We start from the raw sequence: 17414 nt of genomic DNA, 5'->3' as shown, positions 1-17414 counted from the left end.
TCACTGCCAAAATCTAATCAGTTGGTCCTTGGGTCATTTCTGACCTTCCCTGAAAACTTCAACCAAATCCGTTCGTCTGTTTTTGAGTAATGTTGCGCACAGACGGGATAACAGATGGACAGATAAACACACGCCAATCATCATATAACTCCGCTGCGTTCCTTGGTGGAGTAAAAATACAGCAGCCCTTTAGAGAATACTCTGACTGTGTACTAAAACACTTTCTATCACTGTCCACAAAAACTTGAATGTTTGAAGCATTCAAAGAAAAAAGAAGAAGAAAACTTCGAGGTAGTGATGCTGGACAATGCATCCATCCACATCGCACAGGTGTACGGTGCATGAGGCAAGAGTTCAAAGCCCCATTTGGCTACGTCTGCTACTAGGGGCAACAAAAAGACAGTTACAGCCCTCATTTCCATGTGAGGTCGAGAACTTTCTGAAGTACCCTCATTATCATTCACTCGTTTTCATCAGCAAAAAAAAAAAAAAAACATTCCGTAATGACTGACTATTTTAATGTGATAAAGAAATAGCAATTTATCATGTCACATGTCACGTTTACTCTGGATAAAAGCAGGCATGGTTGAAATTAAAATAGATTTGAATCCATTATCACTAAACATTTGATGTAACCCCATGTTTCATGTAGACACAAAACTCCTATATTGAAGTTCTGCATTTCATCCTAAACTGGACATGGCTGTTATGTTGCTATTTTTTGTTAGGTAAAGTACAACAAATTAAATGTAAAAACCGTATTTGGGCCAAAGTAAAAGTATAATTGAGCATACAGTTAGCCTCTGTAATGTTGTCTGTCTGTATTGGCTAATGTAGACAGTAGTAACAAGACATAACTCTACTTTTATGAATACATATGTGGCCTCATAACAGCCTTTATTTCTGATAGTAACTCCTGTAATAGCAAAATTCTTTAGACGCCAAGTCACACTGGGATCCGAAACTGAGGACCACCATAGCCTCAAATGGAACTGTATGTGTAAACACAAAGCTCATTGGTATTTTCTTTTGAAATTGAACACTAATATATCAGTTTTACCTTTAAATCCTCAGTAGCCTTGAATGACTTTATTTGGCTGCACGCACTAATATCACACACTGATCCAGAACCGTAGCATCAGAAAAAACACACTTTATTTCATGCATCTATATTTTATGCATATAAAAGCATTCTATATTCTATAAATTTTGCTGCGCTCCTATACCATTAATATGAAATGAGACTTGGACTTTTGTCATCCTGTGATTTAGTTTTGTAATTGCTTTTATAAGCCGCTTCAGAGCTTTGATTTAACAGTAATTAATTATCACAGTAATATTAGATTAAAAAGATTGTTAACTATTCTTTCTCTGATAAGGTCTGCTCTGAATGCTGATTTGATCCTCGGCTGTATTTATGCATCAGTAACGGAGCGAGCTCGATGTTATATAACAGGACACCCGTGGCGTTTTACACAACCTTAGACTGACAGCGGCTCACTGTAACAAACCAGATATGTGACTAAAAATACAACAGCACCTGCATTTCAACAACCAAAGATTTTGGTAAACAAGTCTCTGGCTTTGGGCTTCCTGTTCTCCCTCTGTGTGTGTGTGGGTATGTATGAGTGTGTGTGTTGAGAAAGGCAGGGGGAGACAAATTGTTGGAGATATTGGGTGTCAAGTGGGGCCTAGTTATTTGAGATCCCAGGAGCAACCACCACCTAAATAAAAGCTTTAAGCAGACCAATGAAAAGTTAAAATGAGAAACTATATAAGTTAACCACATGATCATGCTAAGAAAAATGATTTAAAGAAGTGATTCAGTGTAACTAAGTGCGTTTTGAATGGAAGTAATCTGTGCTGTTCTGAGCTGTATGCAGACAGGATGGGAAAAGCAGAAGTCTCCTCAGAAATGAGGAACTTGGAGTTTCCACAGGATGACAGGATGGGCTCAGGCCTACATTGTCATGACAACTGAAGTGTGTGTAACAAGTGGATGTGTTAACAGAAAAGATGGAAAGAATGATGTATGCGTGATAGGAAGAAGGTTGTGTCTTAAACCTATGAATTAATTACCTGGGCGTACCTATTAGTTAGAATTGTGTGTGAAAAGGTGTATGTGCTAAGCTGAAGTCGAACTAGGGTATAAAACCCAGAGACACAGACACTGAATTGGGAGTTCTCCCCCGGAGGGGAGAGATGCTGCTCGCCGGAGCTGCCGGAGAGCATCGCCAAAGTTCTGAAGAGTCGACACCGGACCCTTTTGCCCAAGAGACGTGAAGACAACGCAGGACTTAGGCTCCAGAGTTCGCTGAGAACATCGTTGGAGGCAAAGTCTTTGTCTGACTTTGTTCAACAAGCGAAGACCACACTTTGCCAGACAGAGAGTCCTGAGAGGTCTGCAGTTGTCCAAAGAGATGAAGAGAGGCAAGCACCCATGGCATCCAGAGAGGCACAGGAGGCAGCAGCAGAGGGCTGCTCCACTCCAGGGGCTGGAAGACCCAGTGACCCACCACAGCCTGATGAGACGGGGGCTTTCCACCACCACCATCCGACTGAGAAGACAGCTGAGACGCCCGCACTTGTGTTCCAGCTGCTACTAAAGATAACTGCCAGACCAACGATTGGCTATCGGGACCTCTCCACTCCCCCTGCCTATGAAGAACACCCTCTGCCCACAAAGAAGACTTCGTACCGAGTCTGCTGGTCCACGGAGGAGTTCAACTAGACGCAGGTCAAGACCGGGCGTGGCAGCTAAGGCCTGGCTGTCCGCTCTCTCTCCTAAATTTACTAATTAGAGAAGATTCTTAGGTACGCTCAGCTTAGTTTAGTTTAGTTTGAAATAATCAGAAATAATTAAATTGTTTAATCATGAATTGATGCTGTGCCCTTGCTAAAACTTGCTTAATAAAACGCTATATTGCATTTAAAGAGAAGTCTAATGAAATGATTATGATTCACCTATTCTGCAAAGTGGTAAAAAGTTAAGTTGATTGTGTGCATTAAATCTAATGGTTCTTAAAGGTTACTTTAATCCAACTAGTTATTTAAACATTACCCCTGAGGTTAGTTTTCCAAACCTCTAAAACGAACCTAGGAATATCAACAAGTGCCACAGTTTTAAGAGGAAAGCTGTCGTTAACAAACGTGGTCAATAAATCAATTCTACTACTTAGGAGGGCTGCTTAGTAAGAGAGTATTTATTGGAGTAAGAGGGGTAAGACGTTTGGAAGAAGACAGTTAGGACCTAGGCGAGTATTCCTCGACACCAGCTTAATTATTCTGCTGAAACCTGTTAGGTGGAATACTAATAGGCAGATAGAATCTAACCCTTTAAACGGAGAGCTGGTCCTGATTTAACCTGAGGCAAGGGTTAAAGAAGGCTATACTGAACGACATGGCGTCCCTGGGTGGGCACGGCACGACTAAGACAGACGCTAAAAAGGGACTCCTGTCAGATGATACTGACCGACATGGCGTCCCTGGGCTCGACCACGACTAAGAGAGAAGCGCCCAAAAGAAGATTCTGAGGGTCCAGACCGACACCTAGAATCAACCGCCAGAGCCTTCCAGTGGAAACTGGGGAAGAGAGGGCGAATCTCTTCTGACCGAGGGTCCACAGCTGCGGAGATTGGGGAAGGAAAAGGACGAGACCTTCTGACCGAGGATCCACAGCACGGGTGATCAGCCGACAGAGAGACTCGGGATCATCACGCCTGACGGGAGGTACAGTGAGAACCGCAGGCTAGAAGAAGCCGCAGTGACCTTGGGCCAGCGCAACCCAGAAAAGAGGCACCGCGGAGCAGCCAGATTGGGTCTGCACTCATCCCTGCTCAACGGTCCTACGAGAGGTTTTGAGGAAGCAGACAACTCGAGACGACAAAGACGATGGCTGAGAGCCAGCCAGAGAAAGATGTACTCGTCCCTGCCAAAGAAAAAGAGCCAGTTCAAGAAGACGCGAAAGTCGGAGGCTCCGATGAATCAGAGGAAGAAGATTCATCCTCCAAAACCCCAGTGCCCGGGTAAACAACGATCAGTTAAGTGGTAAGAGAGTCCGCTTCGAAGAAGCTTCACCCAGGTTCCACTCCGGTACCAGAACCAGATTGTACTGGTAGGAGAGGGATGGAGCAACTGTCTGCAAGAGACACAGATGAGGAAATGAGAGTTACAGGACATGCTGCATCGCAGGGTGAGAGCTCAGACGCAGATGAGGAAGTAAGGCCAAAAATAGAGTTGGCCACATCAGCTGCAGGCACCCCGGCTGCAGAGGCAGAGAAGCGGCTGTAGAGGATGGCAGCTGTCACTAAGGAAATGAGTAATTGAAGTACCAGAGAGCCCAGACGAGATGGGGAGGCTGTCTGATTGGGAAACGATGAGGTGGATCGTTTCGTCCAGAAGAGAAGAATTGCTGTCGGGATCGAGGAATGGGACCAAACCCCTAAAAGAAAAATTGTCCCAGAGAAGTACGTGGAAGAAGTGGTGCGGGTCGTACATGAAGCGCTTGGCCATGTGAGCACACTACCTACCCGTAGGGAGCTGGAGAAGCTGCAACTCTGGATTCCAGAGTGCCGTATACGACAAGTGCTGAGGGCCTGTGAAGTATGTGGTCGATACAACGCAGGACGCCGAGGGCGAAGAGTAGACGGGCTCACCATCCGGAGCACTATTCCCTGGGGTTCTATCTGCATGGACGTAGCAGGCCCAATGGGGGTTGCAGGGAGAAGAGGTGAGAAATACCTTTTAGTGCTGGTGGACTCTATGTCATTCCATATGGTTACTAAACCAGTGAAGAAAGCTAACAGCTACAGTGTGGTTGGCATGCTAAGAAGAGCTAAATACGAGAAGCCTGACATAATAAAGCAAGTTTTAGATAGCAATACAGTTTTGCTTGAAAGAAGAGTAATCCAAGAAGTGGAGCAGCTAGAGCCAGTTCCAGATTAAAGAAAACCAGGAACCAGAAACCATGGCTACGAGCACACAAGGCTTACCACCCTTCGTCGGAGTAGCCAACGTCAAAGGGGTGGTTACTATGCAGAGAAATACAACGAGGCTCTGGGCAGGCAGAGCCCTGAAGAAACTGGATGATGCTGAAAGCAGAATCCTGTCAGATGATGAAGAGATGCAAGTCATCGGCGGCTGTGAGGACACATCCGAACTGTTGCAGATCGCTGGGGAAGTGACCGTCACCACTGAAGACGATGGACAGACGCAGCTGGGTGGTGTGGTTAACCTGTCTGCTCCAGAGGATGATGAGTATCTTTTCAAATGACCTGGTGTTAGCTACCTGTGATCTCAAGGAGAGGGTGTCAAGTGGGGCCTAGTTATTTGAGATCCCAGGAGCAACCACCACCTAAATAAAAGCTTTAAGCAGACCAATGAAAAGTTAAAATGAGAAACTATATAAGTTAACCACATGATCATGCTAAGAAAAATGATTTAAAGAAGTGATTCAGTGTAACTAAGTGCGTTTTGAATGGAAGTAATCTGTGCTGTTCTGAGCTGTATGCAGACAGGATGGGAAAAGCAGAAGTCTCCTCAGAAATGAGGAACTTGGAGTTTCCACAGGATGACAGGATGGGCTCAGGCCTACATTGTCATGACAACTGAAGTGTGTGTAACAAGTGGATGTGTTAACAGAAAAGATGGAAAGAATGATGTATGCGTGATAGGAAGAAGGTTGTGTCTTAAACCTATGAATTAATTACCTGGGCGTACCTATTAGTTAGAATTGTGTGTGAAAAGGTGTATGTGCTAAGCTGAAGTCGAACTAGGGTATAAAACCCAGAGACACAGACACTGAATTGGGAGTTCTCCCCCGGAGGGGAGAGATGCTGCTCGCCGGAGCTGCCGGAGAGCATCGCCAAAGTTCTGAAGAGTCGACACCGGACCCTTTTGCCCAAGAGACGTGAAGACAACGCAGGACTTAGGCTCCAGAGTTCGCTGAGAACATCGTTGGAGGCAAAGTCTTTGTCTGACTTTGTTCAACAAGCGAAGACCACACTTTGCCAGACAGAGAGTCCTGAGAGGTCTGCAGTTGTCCAAAGAGATGAAGAGAGGCAAGCACCCATGGCATCCAGAGAGGCACAGGAGGCAGCAGCAGAGGGCTGCTCCACTCCAGGGGCTGGAAGACCCAGTGACCCACCACAGCCTGATGAGACGGGGGCTTTCCACCACCACCATCCGACTGAGAAGACAGCTGAGACGCCCGCACTTGTGTTCCAGCTGCTACTAAAGATAACTGCCAGACCAACGATTGGCTATCGGGACCTCTCCACTCCCCCTGCCTATGAAGAACACCCTCTGCCCACAAAGAAGACTTCGTACCGAGTCTGCTGGTCCACGGAGGAGTTCAACTAGACGCAGGTCAAGACCGGGCGTGGCAGCTAAGGCCTGGCTGTCCGCTCTCTCTCCTAAATTTACTAATTAGAGAAGATTCTTAGGTACGCTCAGCTTAGTTTAGTTTAGTTTGAAATAATCAGAAATAATTAAATTGTTTAATCATGAATTGATGCTGTGCCCTTGCTAAAACTTGCTTAATAAAACGCTATATTGCATTTAAAGAGAAGTCTAATGAAATGATTATGATTCACCTATTCTGCAAAGTGGTAAAAAGTTAAGTTGATTGTGTGCATTAAATCTAATGGTTCTTAAAGGTTACTTTAATCCAACTAGTTATTTAAACATTACCCCTGAGGTTAGTTTTCCAAACCTCTAAAACGAACCTAGGAATATCAACAAGTGCCACAGTTTTAAGAGGAAAGCTGTCGTTAACAAACGTGGTCAATAAATCAATTCTACTACTTAGGAGGGCTGCTTAGTAAGAGAGTATTTATTGGAGTAAGAGGGGTAAGACGTTTGGAAGAAGACAGTTAGGACCTAGGCGAGTATTCCTCGACACCAGCTTAATTATTCTGCTGAAACCTGTTAGGTGGAATACTAATAGGCAGATAGAATCTAACCCTTTAAACGGAGAGCTGGTCCTGATTTAACCTGAGGCAAGGGTTAAAGAAGGCTATACTGAACGACATGGGTCAGGGTGGAAAATTAAAACAGACATTTTATTCAGATTGAAAATCCCACAAGAGTACATTATTAAATGTCTCTAAAGGCTGCACATTCTCACAATTGGGAAAAAGCAAACAAATAATTTTCCCTTTCGACCGTACACTGTATGAATCCAGATTATGTGTGTGTCAACAACATTCTAGAGAGGTTTTTGTGGAAAATCAACAAACCAGCAGCCCCCTGTGACTAAGCAAAGACTTGTGCCGTAGCCTCATACTTGAAAATTTTCTGTGGATTTATGCGTAAAGCTGCTAATACTTTAAGTGCTCCAAAGGACATTATTAAATTCCACTCCATTAATGAGTTAAGCCTGTAGCAAAAAGCAAGATTTGTGAGGTAGACACACAACTTTGGACTTCACTTAGGCTTTCTAGTATCACAAAGCAAACTTTTGCATTTGCGCAATTTATTTATTTATTTATTTATTTTTTACTGACATCCGTGGTTGTTTTCTTATCAGTAAAGCTGTTCATTTCACACCTAATAAATTGACTATTTTAAATAAAAGTATAGTTTTTGTGTCTGTTTTATTACTTACCAAGGCTGCTCATTCCCCCATATGGCATTGTCAAAAATACAGCATATTTTTGTAGAAATGCAGCCTTTTTTTATTTGTTATTGATAATCGGAAATCACGGCAACATAGGATGTGGCCATTTAATATCGATGTACTCACCAAAAAAACGACCTTCCATCAGTTGGGAGTTGGGTGGATAAAGGCAATGTTTACAGAGGAGAAGCTGCTCGTCCACAATTACTCAATTCATTATCACACAAAAACAAACGGCCTTGACAGAGGAGATGTACGTGTCCCCTCGGTGAGCTATGACCTGCCTCAGACAGGCTCACCTGACTGTGCTTTGGTTTGCCAGCAGGTGCAGTGAGAGGACACCAGCTTGTGCTTTAAGCCCTCCCACCTGCACTACACAGTGTCGCTGTGTGGGCATGCTCTGCTCTTTCTCGAGCCAATAAACCTGTTCTGGAACAGGTGCACCAGCCGGTACGACGATGGGGGAACCGAGTCCGCTCTCCAGCCGGTACTCAAATCAGCCCGCCCACTCACACAATTATTAAAAGTATATGATTTATAACCACCATGGATATTTTATTGTTCTCTGTAATTATTATTTCTTCTGATTTATTGCACAAGGCTGCACTGCATTCTTATTTCAGGGCTTTTGTGACTGTAGCTGCTCTGAATAAAAAATCTAAGAAGTTATGATAAATAATATTTTGTGGAATGAAAGTTTCCTTAATGTGCCTGTAAAAAGTATCGACCCACTTGTAAGTTTTTCTCTTTTATTGCTTTTCGACACTGAATCGAATTTGGCTTATTTGACAAGAAATTTAGAATAAAGACTCTTTCATGTCAAAGTGAGACAGATTTTGACAGAGTAAAGTCAATTCGTTAAAAATATTAAATGGTAATAAGAAAATCTAATCAAAAATAAGTGATTGCATAAGTATTATTCCCCTTCAAGTCAGTATTAAGTAGATGCACCTTTGGTTACGATTACAGCAGCTGTTGAGAAGATGATGTACACTGTCTGGCCAAGTCTCCACCTGGATTTATCTAAGCAAATAGGTAAGAGCCTACCATTGGATAATTACTGCAGTGATGAACACGTTTCATCTGCAAGAATTTATTCAACTCTAGCTGATGCAGTGAGGAGCTTCTCATTTCTTAAACAACCATGTTGGAAGACATTTCTTGTGGTCATGGAAAGGATGTTAATCTGTCTCAGAAGGGTCAAATTATTGACCTGCATCAAGAAAAGAAAATATCTAAGGAGATTTCTGAAATTACTAAAATTGGGTTGAGAAACGTCCAATGCATTACTAAAACCTGGAAGGATAGTGGAGAGCCAACAAATGTGATCTGATGAGTCCAGATTTACCCTGTTCCAGAGTGATGGGGGCATCAGTGTAAGAAGAGAGGCAGATGAAGTGATGAACTCATCATGGATAGTGCCTACCAGCCTGTGGGGGTTAGGGTTATGATCTGGGGTTGGTCAGGCTCAGCAATGTTATGTTCCCAAAGAATGAGGTCAGCTGATACCTGAAGATACTGAATGACCAGGTCTTTACATCAGTGGAGTTTCTCTTCCCTGATGGTCATGGACATGTTCCAAGATGATGATGCCAGGATTCATGAGGCTCAGATTGAGAATGAGAGGATCAGAGAGCATGAGATGGATTGTCCTCCACAGAGCCCCATTGAGAATCTTTGGGATGTTCTGGAGAAGACTTTGTGCAGTGGTCCAACTCTCCCATCATCAATATAAGATCTTTGTAGAAAATTAATGCAGCTTTGGACAGAAATAAATGCTGTGACATTGCAGAAGCTTATTGAAACGATGCCACAGTGAAGGTGGTCCAACAAAGTGTCAGAGTGTGCGACTTTTTTTTTCTGGCCGGGCAGTGTATTTGTGATCTAGTCTGATGGCCAAAAAGCTCAACTTTAGTCTCATCAAACCAAAGAATGTTCTATAAATTGACTTCAGAGTCCTGCATGGCTTTTGGCAAACTCTAGTTGAGATCTGAGTACGCTACAGCCTGTAACTCCCCCAGAGGAGTCATAGGTGACTCAGATGATCGCCATTTTACCGATTATGTGACTTCTAGCACCAGTTGGATGCACCTGTGTTTAATTGGGTGAGTCACTTTAAAGTATACTTACACAATCACCGATTCTAGATGTCATATTGTAATTAACTGGCATTGCTTTGCAGAACTGTGCTAAATTGGCCTGAGCTCAATGTTGAAAACTTGTTGGGGAAAACTTCCAAGGGGGTGACTGCTTTTAATCGACACTGTACATTTGCGGTAATGGCACATGATTGTGTATCCCATTGCTTCAATCAGCAAGTTGTGTCTTTGAATAATTGTTGTCTCTTTACTGGATGTGAACAGGTCATTTGGCCGAATGGGTTTAATCAAAAGAAATGGGATCAAGTATCTGCTGTCCAACAAAATCTGTGAGTACCAGCTCCATGCTCAGTATTTTTGTATTTACCTTGAAGCAGGGGCGAGGAAAAAAAAAGGAACTCATCATTACGTTATTATTAGCCGCCAGTACCTGTGCCTGAGCTCCATTGATCATCAGGTAATAAAGCTTGCTGAGGATGCTCTGCTGCAGCTGGTCCCAGGAAATACCCCGGTCCTCCCTCATTAGGAACGGAGGTCCAAACCTAAAACAGGCATGGAGTAAATTAAAGTTAAAAGACGAAAAGGCGACAACTCACATCATGACCTAACAAACCCTCGCGTTAACCCTGGCCGGTTTGCACGTCTCCTTATCCCATTGTAATGTAAATAATTATTTATTATCATTATCAGCATTAGAGCGGGATTCTCATTATAACATATCTATGGAAGGACAGAGGCAAACAATAAGGGGTGAAAATGGTTGATGAGGAGAGGGAAAAACCATCCTTCTGCAATGATAGATCGCATTACACATTATAATACACTTCTAATTGAGGGCAGGCCTCCATTGTATGCACGAGATTTATTAGCGTGGAACCATGTGAGCATCCATAAAGAGACAGAAGATACACAGTGGACGGGTAATGAAAGAAAAGTAGGATTTGTTGCACATGTAAAGGCATCACTTCTCTTTCAAAAATTGTACTTCATGGTTGCAACATTCTTAAAGACCCAAAACAAAACAGCAGAAACCAATCATAGAAACAATATTGAATTAGCAACGGACATGGTGACCATTATAGAGAAAGTCTAATGCATAAAATGGGCTGGAAAGGTACCTAAAATCTACTTCCAAGCATGCAGTGATCAATATTTATTCTTCAGCTTCCACCACAGACATGAGAATCAGCACCAAGGTACAACAGAAGTGAAATGTCATCAAATCAAACTGTTAAGTTTGAAGAGAAGTGACAGAAAAACAGTGAACATTTGGGTTTCCACGCAAAAAATGTGGTTTCACAGTTTTGAAAAAACGACAAAAACCGAGAGTTTTCACACTATTTTTTTTTTTTAGAAATGTACCTGTGATGCCATTCAATGCTGAACTAGAGTGAGAAACAAGTATGTGACTCCAATGTCATTTTCTTGGCACAGTCCGGTCCTCCAGCTGTCATCTGATGAGAGCGAGATAGGTGGGTGGTTTGAGCTACAACAGAGAGGCGTTTGAAGGAGAAACTGAGACAGCGACCCTCATAGATGAGATCGGACTTTCTCACAGCCCTGCTGGCGAGCTCACCTATATTGATCTCTGTGGACTCTGTCAGGGAGACGGCTGTCTGATGGATCTGTGGATCGCGCCAGATGTCAGAGTCCTCAGCCGTTTGATTTGAAACTCATCTCATTGAGTCTCATCAAAGAGTGAAATGTGAGTCTTTTCTGTTACAGGGGGCTAACATGACCTTGACATGCTGTGCTAGAGGAAGGCTAGAAAACACAAGGAGTTGTTGAAGCTCATTAGTTCAAAAGTTGAGACTGTGAAAAGGTTCCAAACCTACACACAACGGCTAATTACATATAACACAACTGACTGTTTGAAACCTTAAAACTACTGAAAAACACAAGTTGGACTAGCAACACAGTGGTTATAGTTCTGTTTTGATGTTCTTATACAGTATATCAAGCACTCTTATAAGAGTAATGCATATCAGGACATGGCAGAACTGGAGACATTTTGCAAACTTTACATGATCTAAGACAAGTTTAGCTGCAGTTGCTCGAAAGCAGTCAGTTCCAAATCAAACGTACAGAGAAAAGCAGAGGTGCTGAAGATAGCATAAAATTCTGATATTGCAGTATCTTGGATAGCACAGGAGTGCATTCACTGATCTAACTAACACCGTCCAAGGAAAACCTTAACCATCTGATGCACAACATAGGTCAAAAGTGACCCCTATTCAATGGAAAATGGCCTCCACTGAGCTTGTTCTGGCTCCTCCCATGGATGCTGGATTAAATAGTATCTGGATATTTTGTACATTGTGCTCTTGGCCATGTTCTTTGTGTGATTCATGAGTAATTTTTGTTGTGAGGAAAGGTACACTAACCTGCTAACCTGTAGGTAGGATGTGACGAAGTAATTGCCAATTCCTTGTCTATTCATACTACGGTAGTTTGAGTTGGTCAGTTAAATGGACAGGTGCATGCTCCCTCATACTGGACATAGAAAACACCCATAAATATAGAGGCCGGCTACAGATTACGTTGTAGCGTTGTGTTTATGCGATATATTCCTGTGGTGTGCCCAACAAAGTGGGTGGACATAGCACGGGATTTCTGGAGAAGTCTGGACATCCTACTGTATTTGGGTTCTGTCGATGGAAAACATCAAAGTACCTACAAAGGCTAGAAAATCATCGCATTCACATTTTGGTCTGCGTGGGTTGACGACAAAATTTATATTATGCCTAATTTGGATGAAATCACAAGTTGGCTTTAACAGCCACATGAAATGAGGTGGGATCCAGGATTCAATGCCATGAGGCCAGTAAGTTTGATGTTGAAGTTCCAGTAGTGCCTACCTGTTAGAAGTGGTAACTTTGGTTAAACTTGGTGTTGTGGAACTTCTGTCTCCCCCTTCTCGTAGTAAGAAAAATTTCTCCCTGGACACTCACCACTGCCTTTTCCTTGTGGTCAATCGTTTTCTTGTTAAACTGCAGTCCTTGAACTAAATGCAGCATTTCTTTTGTATCTGGAGAATCAGAAACATTTCTTGGATGCTTTTTAGGTATTTTCACCAAACTACAACACTGAAATGTAGCCTATTCTGTCTCCATCCCTATGGTCGCTCCTCTCATCAGACCTGGCATATGACATCTTACAACTTTTATAATGTGAAATTACATTATATACGCTGTGTCCGAAAATATTTTTCCACCGCTTTATATCATCATGAATAGCTTCAGGAGTCAGCATTTAAATGTTTTCTGACACGATGACAGTATTTGTGTCCTATGATTTAGAATACAGACTTATTCAAAAAAGAATGAACCGATTCATTCCAGTTGGTCTTTTAACGTTTTAATCTCTTGCTCCAGTGATTCAGACTGTTGAGAGCTGACATTCTTCAGCATCAAGAGCTGCTCATTCTTTTCTTGGATCCCTGCCTTTAGTTTCTGTACCTCCTCTTCAGAGGTTAAAATCTGTTGTTGAAGTATCTCCCTTTGTTGGACATTCTCTTGATGGGTTTGAGCCAGTAGGTCTTGTTTAAGTTGAATTTCTTGCTCCACTTGTTTGAGCGATGAGCTCAGCTCTTCCACTTGGGCTGTTAAAGTCTGGATCTTATGATGAAGAACTTCTTGTTCATTTGATTTCTTCAAAAGTAATTGGTACTCTGTGAACCTACTGAATGTAGCATACATTCATTAAAAGTTCACCACTCCAGTTTTAAAGCAGAAAAATGTTAAGAAATGGTTAAAATAAGACCATCTTTTAAACTACTCTCCAAAAGGTGTCACTCTTATTAGAGCCCCACACACAATTCCTGGACACGAGGAGAAATCCAAAGCTTGACGGTTCTGCTGAGTTTAGTTATGACTTCTAAGCTGTGACTCAACAGTAGCCGTGTGAGGACAGGGTTCAGCGAACAGTCAGTTGACATAATTACCTAACAGTCTGTTGGCCAGCCCCTGCAGCGTTGCACACCAGCAGCAGAATCTTGACGGGGACTCCCTGGTTGAGGAACTCTGACGATAAGGTCCCAGATGACTGCAATCTCTGACCCTCAGGTCCAGTGGAGTATGGAGAAGACGGCAGGCTGTGATGGTATCCTGGAAGAGGATGGGAAACACAAGAGAAAGTCTGAGAGGAAGAACTGTAAAGGATGCTACAGCGAATCAAAGAAAAAGGTGAGACGAAAGATTTGTTGTTTTTCTCGCAATACAGTCAGAGAGAATTGATAAACCTTACATCTGCTGAGCACGTATTGATTTTACAGTCTTTAGGCAGACATCTGATGTTTAACGACATCACAGTGACAGCGTGACAGCACACGGTGTTTCACATGTGAAAGGAAGATGATCGGATTTCACATCCTGAAAATGCGATCATTAAACTTAACACCTCCAACAAAGAGTGAGGAGGAGAATTGAGATACACAAAGTGGCGAGACAGCAGCTTTCTATTTGGGGAACAGTGATTCAGAGGGGAGAACAGATGGACCAATGGCTGCCTGCACTCTCAGCAGGAGGTATTATCTGACGCAGCTTCTGCTCCACATCCTGTCCTGGTGGGGTGCCAGGCAGCGCCACTTCTCTCCCTCACGTCTCCGCCGCCGCCGTGGAGTGTGACCGACTGAGTGAAAAGCTGAGATTATGAGATCCCTGCGAGATGTGACGTCACACTGGGAAAAAATGCCCCTCTCAAAACAAGTATAAAATACTTACTTCAGGGAACTTTTACCTTAAAATAAGTGGAAAAAAATAAATCTGCCAATAGAACAAGTGAAAAATGGCTTGGGAAGAGTTCTTGAAATAAAATATGTTTAGAATCTTGAGATCTCAAAATTAGCTGGGAAAATTTATTTTAAGCTCTATTTTACCAAGATTGTCAAGCTTAGGTGTCTTAACATAAGGCAGATATGGTAAAAAAAAAAAAAAAAAAGAGCAGTTTTTCACTCAAAAATAGATTTTCATTTCATGTAACCTTCTAATTTGAGATGTCTTAACCCTCCTGTCGTCTTCATTTATGGGCACCAAAAAATATTGCTCCTTTGTCTGAAAAAAATCCAAAAAAATCTGCAAAAAAATTCCACAAATTTTTGGAAAATTTCATGAAGAACCTCCAATAATTCCTTAAAAATTTACCTTAAAAGTTTTATTTTAAAAAAAAAGAGCTCCAAATTTGGCAAGGAAATTCTTGAAAATATTTTCAAAAAATGAGGAAAAATCTTCCAAAAAAATCCTAAAAATATCTAAAGTGATTACATAGTAAAACATCTAATATTTTCTTTAAGAACATTCATTAAAAAAATCAACCAAAATCCATAGAATTTCGCTGGATTTTGGTTGATTTTTTGTGAATGTTCTTCAGGAAACGTTTTAAACATTTCTTTTTCCCACCAAAAATGTTCAAAAACTTCCCAAAAATGTTGAAAATGTGGACATCAGAAATTTCACTGTGAATTTTTTTTCTCCACATTTTCCAACTTTAAAACGGGACGACATCAGGGTCAAACGTATTTTGAGTTTTCTTGTAAATTTCAACTCAAAACAACATAATTTCAAGCTTGTTTGACTTAACAAGATATTTAAGATGCACAGTCTTAAAACAAGTCCCTCCATGTTGCTGAAATGTCACTTGTTAAGTGAATTTATCTTAAATTAAGTGGGATGAGACGTTTTAACTAAAACTAAGACAAACAGACTTGGTAAGATTTAGAGTTTTTGCAGTGTGGCGGAGCTGCCTTCTCATCACACGGCTGACAACCTCTGAGCTGAGCACGTAGGTCAGGCCCTCAGAAGTTCACGGTGATAAATCGCACGGTGAATTAGACTCGCAGACACAGATGAGAAGGTATTGATTGACCGTGGGGGCCGTGCCTTCCCCAAACCTCGATGTTTCATTTAACTGTTTGCACCTGACGCATGATTCGTCACTGACAAAGCAAATGCCACCGCTGAGCATCCCCGAGATCCACGTGAAGCAATGCCTCCTCTTGCACGAGTAATTGGGTTGTGACGGCTGTGCACTATATGAAGGACAAGACCTATTCAGAACTAATCAGAGTCTACATATGAACCGCCGAAGTCTTAACATTAAACCCCTGATTGCAGTGTCTTGACCCGGAGAGTGAGCGTAACGATAAGTACGAGCAGCTTTTCATTTATTAATGTCACTCTAATCAAGCAAGTGATAAAACTTACTTAATCATGTGCTTTCATTTACTTGAGCAGCGACCTCTGACAGTTGCGGTGATGATTTATGGGTGGAAATCTCTTTTTAAATTCCCTATGAAGCATGTTCATGAAACAGCAGTAAAATGCAGAGGTCACCTCCCGGCCTGTCCCGCTAAGATTTATGCAGGGCTGCTCGGGACTAGACCTACCTCTCATTGCTCATTAAATCACCGTTTTTATACGGGGAGCTGTCAAATACTCAACTGTTTCTAGACATTTTTTTCAAGGCTGCTGTCACTGCTCTCTTGATTTTTTTAAACCTTGTTGCCGAGATGATTAATGGTCAGGAGGTGAGACTGTGTGCTTTTGTTTTCGTCCTGTGTAGATGTCAACACATGCAACTCTTCCCACAGGTATGCTGGAAAAAGCCCTTACAGTACAAGCATGGGAAATGTGCAACACGCAAACACACACAGCACACCAAAAGTTTCCTTTGTTTAGTCTACATACCTGTTGTTCTTGATGCTGTATTCTCTAAAAGCCTCAAACTAATTCCAAGAAACCACAGGAAGCCTGTGAACACATCATCCCTCTGCACTCTCAGGCTTCTTTCTTTGTCAAACAGACACACAGGGTGAGCCACGCTAAACACCGGCAGACTATGTGAAAGCCCATAATTAAACACCTCTACACCTGAAGGGATCGACTAAACCCACAGCAACAGCTACACCCCCAAATCCCATTAGATGTCTGCACAGTCATATTCAAGGTCTTTGAAAAGATGTTGGTATACAGACAGTCAGAACAGATCTACATTCACAGCTCTGTTACATTTTTCAGTGCAGACTTATTTTTGAATATTATATAAAATGTAATTTGTTTAGAAAAAAGAAGAAAAGAAAAAGAAAAGAAAAGAAAATACAACCCACAATGTTACATTTCCAATGGTTAGTGAGCTTATCGAACTTTAAAGTTTGGTTGCCGCTAGTTTTGCACTGTGTCTGAGTGAACTAATTCAATTCAGCTCAGTTTAATTTACATAGTGCACTTCACAAGGTAAGATGAAGACCTAAAAAAACTATACAACCCCAAAGTTTCCTTGGATTCTCTCTGAGCAGGGTTAGGGTTAGCAGATAACCCATCAGCTATCTGCCTCACCCAGTTAGGGCTAGAGTAAAGGTAACTAATGCCAAGTATTAGGGCTGCACGATTAATCGACATCGCATCGACATTGAGGTTTTAACTACTGCGGTAACCTAACCTCACGAGGGTGAGGTTTTTTTTAAAAAAATCCCTATTTGAGTGACAGACCTATTCGCCAATCAAAAACATTGAGTCTCGTGATCCTCCTGGCCACTGGCCAATCAGAAATGGCAACAGGAAGCAAGTGCGTATGCACTGCACTACCGCAGCTAGCTTTAGCCAGTAGCTAACAACAAACCCGCACGTGTACTTTGCGATGCCGTGAGGAGCAAAAAGTTTTCATTGTGACACATTAACGGCGTAAAAATGGCTGAAGGAACG

General features: G+C 42.2%; 1 protein-coding gene across 1 annotated transcript in view; it reads right to left on the bottom strand.

Moving 5' to 3' along the window:
* Positions 1–17414, bottom strand: part of usp43b (ubiquitin specific peptidase 43b) — a 115578-nt gene that overhangs the window by 29078 nt on the left and 69086 nt on the right. Inside the window, exons 7-8 of the mRNA XM_022190698.2 lie at positions 13661–13823; positions 10148–10259 (exon numbers count right to left, since the gene is read on the bottom strand). Of these exons, the coding sequence (XP_022046390.2) occupies positions 10148–10259; positions 13661–13823 (275 nt within the window). The remainder of the gene's footprint in view (positions 1–10147; positions 10260–13660; positions 13824–17414) is intronic.

This window comes from Acanthochromis polyacanthus, chromosome 21 (genome assembly GCF_021347895.1).
Source record: "Acanthochromis polyacanthus isolate Apoly-LR-REF ecotype Palm Island chromosome 21, KAUST_Apoly_ChrSc, whole genome shotgun sequence".
In the NCBI taxonomy this organism is placed as follows: Eukaryota; Metazoa; Chordata; class Actinopteri; family Pomacentridae; genus Acanthochromis; species Acanthochromis polyacanthus.
This window is presented reverse-complemented; position numbering and strand designations above follow the sequence as displayed.